Here is a 6,000-nt window from a genome sequence, read left to right on the forward strand (position 1 = left end):
GAGTTAAAACATTAATGGGTGTACTTATCGGCAGAACTCAGAAGAGCGTTTATGTAATTGTCGACAGAGGATTTCACCCCGACCAACGCTGATTGGAGTGGCTTTAGCGTTTTTCTTTATCTCCGTTACCTAGCAACAGACACTCTCTATTCCTGAGTTATGTCGATCTGGTCCTTCCAATAACTGAAGCTTATATAAACAGACATATTATTAATAACCTAACTGTACACCACCCCATCCTCTCAATCAACGTTGCATTCTGATCATGTTAAATCTTGTTTATGTCTCCTACAGTAATCCTTATCCTGTACAGTATAGATAATAGATGTCACTTCAAAAATGTGTCATCTTCAGACACACGCTCTTATTTCATTAAAAGTTATTTGTTGCCTTTTGTAAGATACTTTTTTGTATATTTTATACTTTGAATTAATCATCTCTACTGCTCTTTGGATGTTAATTGTGAATATTTACAACAGCCACCATTCATATTTAGCAAATACCCAAACTCTTTTATGTACATCTGGGAAGAACAAGAACTCCTCTTCCCATTATCATCGCCACTATCTATTTGATTTTCCACGGTATGCTTTGTTTGATTCTGTGGCATCCTCTAATGGTCAGATATGCACACTACACTAAGATAAACCCTAATGTCTGGCCTTCCTGACAGACATTCTACTGCACAGACACTAGAGGGGGAATGTGTGGGAATAACTGTATGAGTTCAAAAGTGAATATAATATTGACATGTAAAAACTGTTGTTGAGGTGAATTCACGGTGATTCCCAGACTGATTTTTAAAAATGATTCCAAACCTGATAGATACCATAATGCAAGACTGAGTTGACCCATTCCGTTGAATGTTGCACATTGGGACATTGGGTTGCAACCAGAAATAAACAAGTCTCCCAATTATGTTTGGCTGTATATGATGAATGAGTGAGGGGGCGGTGGGGGGATGCGAAGCGAGAGAGAGTGTGCGAGTGTAGTAGGGATACAAAAGAGTAATTACGTAAGTGTGTATGACAGAGTGAAAGAGAGAGTGTAGAAAAGAGAGAATGAGAGAGAATGAGAGAAATTGAGAGAGAGGAAGCATGAGAGAGAGAGAGAGAGAGAGAGAGAGAGAAAGCATTAGAGAGACAGAGACAAAGAGAGAATTACAACCAGAGAACACAGTATATAACAGAATGTGCTGTATGTACTGTATGATAAAGAAGATGTGCTGGGGGATGTGGGGGGAGAGTGGGGGCGGGGTTACCGTGATGGAGTGGCACTCCACAGTTGAGTGATGCTAAGGAGGTAATCAGAGCTCCAGAGCTCAAAGTTCCACAAGCAAGCAACACATACAGTAGATAGAACCCAACCACCAATAATATTGTAACACAGCATCAGATTCAACCTAGAGATTTGTACAGCCAGTCAGACAGGTCTGAAGGGACACTGTACAGCCCAATAAACGTGCAGCCAGATGAGGTGAGCACATTGACCACTTTGGCAATTCTGTCTTGTTATCACAGCATAACATGAGAATCTGCCACACTTCAACCAACGTAGTGTAGGCTGATTATTCTGTGCATTCCTGTAAGTTATTGTATACATTCTATCCCTGGATACATTCTGTACATTTCTTTCCCCCTGCTTCTTTTAATCTTGACACAGGACAGAGATGTGAAGAGAGAACCCCTCCATCCTGTGTACTTACTCCCAGTCTTTCCTGCGGGCCTGTGGTGTGCTCTGCATCTTGTGCGACTCGTGGGCCCTGATCACATCTCTCTGATCCACGATGCCACCTCGTCTCCTCTGCATACTACAGGGGCTCACAGACCCTGAGCCTGTGTCCGACCCTGCCTCTTCCACCCTGTAAGGGACATCGAAGCTGGCCGCACGCGGGGGTAGATCCAGTGTCTCCAGGCCGGAGTGGGGAACCTGCAAGGAGCAGGAGCGGGACTCCTGGACAAGGCCCCCTTGACGGGTGGTGCCTGGGCTGGGGGTCCGGCGCCATGGCTCTGGCTCAGGGAGAGAGAGGGAGGAGCGAGTGCCGTGCATCCCCCTACTGGATGTGCTGCCTTTGGGCCCGGAAGCCAAACCCGCTGGGGCACAGTGGTCGGGCATCAGAGATAGAGATTTGTCTGAGCTGGTGAGCATCTCTGGATAGGAGGGCTGCTGGGATCAACATAGCGCTAGGGAAAGATAAATAGAGAGAGAGAATAGATTCAATCTCAAATCGCTAATGGTGAAACAGCCACTTCCATTTGTGATTACAACAGCATAGAATTTATTGCAAACAACAAACACATTTTTTTCCCCTCTGACATCATTGCGCGCACCATAGAAGAGCGCAATATGTACTGTTGCTCAGCTCAGCAACAAAAACAATAACAATGGTGGTGGGGCAGCCAGTGGCGCTGTTTCTCCCTACTGTGGATTCCATCCAACCTTTTACTGCAGTGGGCTAAGTCAGGGTCACACAGAGTGTTTCTTGGTAGCCTTAAACAAATATACTTTGAAACACAAGTCTACACCTCACACACATGGTTATGGTCTTAAAACAAAGAAGACACCTGTACCATGTCAGATATGGAGTTTTAATGTATTACATTTTGAGTTTGCATCCCAATATTAGACTTTATTACCGTTTAACATAGAAACACTGGATTTTCTGCATTATTTTTTATATTTTTATATATATCAATTATGAAATTATGAAACATATTAATAACATTCCACCCATGAGGGTATTTTAGTAATTGGACTGCAGCTACCGATGAGTTGCAAATATGTATACTGATCATATTTTTCTGTGCCAAGTCCTAGAAAAAAGATTTGTTTTCTGTAAGTCAATCTGATAACCTGAAGCTAATAACAATCTGATTAATCCACTATTCAGTCTTATCTTGTGCAGACTACAGTTTTTGAAAAAAGATTTGCTCCTCTCAGGCAGTAAGTCCACCTGCCTCAAGCCTCCCTCTTTTAACCTTTAACCTTTCGTCCGATGTAGGCACATACCAGAGTCATCTCTATCTGACCATAGGTCTGTTCCTTTTAGTGATGATGAATTTGCCAAATAAAAGGGGTTAAACATCTGGTCCTTGTGAAGGCGTACGGCTCTATTGATATTTTACTGCTGAGTAATTGGGTGTATCTTGCCATTTCACACAAATGGATGAAAAGAAAAGCAAAGTGACCTTCCCTGATGCAGTGCCATTTTCTTTTAGCTTTAACAGCTGTTTGCGTGACGTGAACCACTAATAACTCATATGTACCAAACGAACCACTTGCAGCGGGAAATAGGGAGAATGATAGATGGAAAACCAAGCTTTCTCTTTAGACTTGTGTTTCTTGGAAACACAATACAATCTCCAAAAATGGGGATGCTGAAAAGTGACTGCCTTAGTTACAAAGTACCAGTAGGACAACATTGATTTATATTGAGTAAAAAAATGATCTGATCCTCTCTAACCTCACCTTCCCAGGTTGCAATTTGATTACATGAACAAATCTACCCAACGCACTATATTAAAATGCCCTGAATATGACTAAAGAATTAGATGATAACGTAAATGCCAGGGGTTCATCACAACATTATCAAACCCATTGCTCCAATGGACCCCACATGAGAACCCTGGCTGCTTCCCTCACTCTGTTGTTCTATGGGGCTATTCAACTACTGTATGTTAGCAATGGCAGAACAGAACAGCGGTTAGCTGCGACACTATCTGAGACAGAGAAGAGACAAGGCCGTTTCCACTGAGCAGAAGCTGAAAGGAGCATTCTGGAGTGTGGGAGAGCTGAGGCACAGAGATAGGAGAGAGAGTGAGTCACTCATCGGCAGCTCTTCAGACCTGTACAGCCACAGGAGACATGACTGCAGAGCTGCCTCTGCCCTAACCTAGGTTACTGTAGAGGGACAGCCAGTGACAGGCAGTACACTGAGAAAGACCAATGCATTGTATTCTATTGTGCTTTGTGTGTTGCCATAACTGAAACTGGACCTTGGCCTCATAGTACATAGCATCATATAAGCAACACACTTGAACCAACATGATGTAAATCATTACAGTCTGGACTTTTATTATGTTGAAGATATAGATGAGCTCGTCATTAGTATTACTTTTAATTATGCCATATGAAATATGTCATAGTAGCAATAACAAAACAACTTATTAGGACCGCATAGGCCATGAGTATCTCCCTTTGCAAAAACTGTAAGGGCATGGGGTAGCTAGAATAGAATAGAGGTTTTCCTTCAGCTAGCTAACTGTTATTTCCTTGTTTCTTTTTTTGTTTGTACTGTTATTACATTTGTAGCTGCGAATGAATAAAACACAGCCTAACACATAATACAATTCGTGATATATAATATAATATCAGAACGTTCACATGCTTTTCAATCTTCATTATAAAGTTAACCACTCCATTGAGATTCTGTGTCCTTTTTAATTTGCAAATATGTCCATGGTTGTTACCTTGCGCAACACTTATTGCGTACTGGAATTGTTTGCAACAAGATCTGCCAAGTTATACCACCTTTCGACTAATTTGTGCGTGTCAAACATTGGTCGCCGGCGAATCGATGAAATCAAATCTAATAAAAAACCGAGCTTCCAACAGGTATATGTGGAATAATAGGATGTTTTCATGAACACAGCATATTAACGACAACAAACAATTAAGCGCATTACAGTATAATCAGAGCACAAAATAAACGACTAGAAACATGTTACTATGGGCTCTAGGGAATACTGTAATGGATCGTTGGGGAAAACACCAATTAACTCATCTGTAAAATATTCATCTGTAAAAACAACATTTACCTTGAAGTGACGTCCCCTTCTTCATACTATCAGTTACCAGGGCACCTGCCATCAAAATGACAAGAAATTCGTCTTATTGTCCTTGTATTCCTCAAATTGTCTGAGATTATGATTAAAAACGAATTCGCGTGAATTCCTTGAGTGATGATGATTAGTGCTGTGCAGCTAAATCCAGGAGAGAGGCTGGGAGCCAAGGAGTCTAGCTGAGATGAATGTAGGCTACACAGGCTGCCTGGAGAAGGAAGGGAGGGAAAGGGGTTGGTTATGCATGGAAATCATCCCAATAATCATTACTCTGTGCAGGGAATCAGTCAGTGTTAGATCAAGTACCGTATGCCCATGTTCGATACAAACTAGTATATGTATTAATTGATCATCTTAATTCATTTTTATTGTGAACCATGCACAATTGAAAATGCCTGGTGTCACACCTGATTTAATTTATTTGGCAAATACTTTTTTTTTTTAAGCATCATGCAATGAATGGCTTGGACATCCTTCTGGAGTGGATGTTAATTAACCCATCAATAATAACTTGAGTCAAAACTGCTCTAGGCCTAAGGAACTGAATATGAACATTACACTATAAATATCAATGCAATTGTTGAAAGGGCCAAATGCCATGGTGAAGTATATCATACATTCTACACTAGTATTACATGTATAGAACATAGCACTCAATGTCAGTCAGAGACAGAGATGGACTGCTCAATTTGTTTCATCTTCAGCTTTATCAACATTTATTTTTGAAATAAAAGAGTAGCAAGGAAAGTGACACTGAACATTTGATTTTAAGCTATAGTTGTATGAAAAAGTAAAAAAAAAAAAAGTTTAATACACGTGAATTAACACACATCACTCATTTGACCACATTGACTGCTCTTGAAGAATGTTAATATGGATTACTTCATCCTCAGTGTTCCTTATTACATGTACCATGCAGTGTATTATTACATCATGAAGGCAGCATTCTGTTTTAGAGTATCACTAGCAGTTTGTCAGTCTCTGCTCAATCTCTGAACAGAGTGGTCGCTTTGACTGGCTGGTGAAACAAGTGGATCTATTTCAGAATGGAGACCCCTCGCATGGTAAATGTGCTGATTAATTCATTACACTCTATTGTCCCCACTGGCTTATATATGCAATAGACATGATCTGACATGCTTCAAGGTTGGGAATCACA

General features: G+C 40.9%; 1 protein-coding gene across 3 annotated transcripts in view; it reads right to left on the reverse strand.

Moving 5' to 3' along the window:
• LOC124009616 (voltage-dependent R-type calcium channel subunit alpha-1E-like) overlaps positions 1 to 4,954 on the reverse strand; it is an 84,237-nt gene extending 79,283 nt beyond the window's left edge. For all 3 annotated transcript variants that reach the window (XM_046321597.1, XM_046321598.1, XM_046321596.1), the window contains exons 1-2: positions 4,818 to 4,954; positions 1,706 to 2,183 (exon numbers count right to left, since the gene is read on the reverse strand). In XM_046321597.1, coding sequence (XP_046177553.1) covers positions 1,706 to 2,148 — 443 coding nt within the window. In that variant the 5' untranslated portion in view covers positions 2,149 to 2,183; positions 4,818 to 4,954. The remainder of the gene's footprint in view (positions 1 to 1,705; positions 2,184 to 4,817) is intronic.
• Between the last annotated feature and the right edge of the window lie 1,046 nt (positions 4,955 to 6,000).

This window comes from Oncorhynchus gorbuscha, linkage group LG22 (genome assembly GCF_021184085.1).
Source record: "Oncorhynchus gorbuscha isolate QuinsamMale2020 ecotype Even-year linkage group LG22, OgorEven_v1.0, whole genome shotgun sequence".
NCBI lineage: Eukaryota > Metazoa > Chordata > Actinopteri > Salmoniformes > Salmonidae > Oncorhynchus > Oncorhynchus gorbuscha.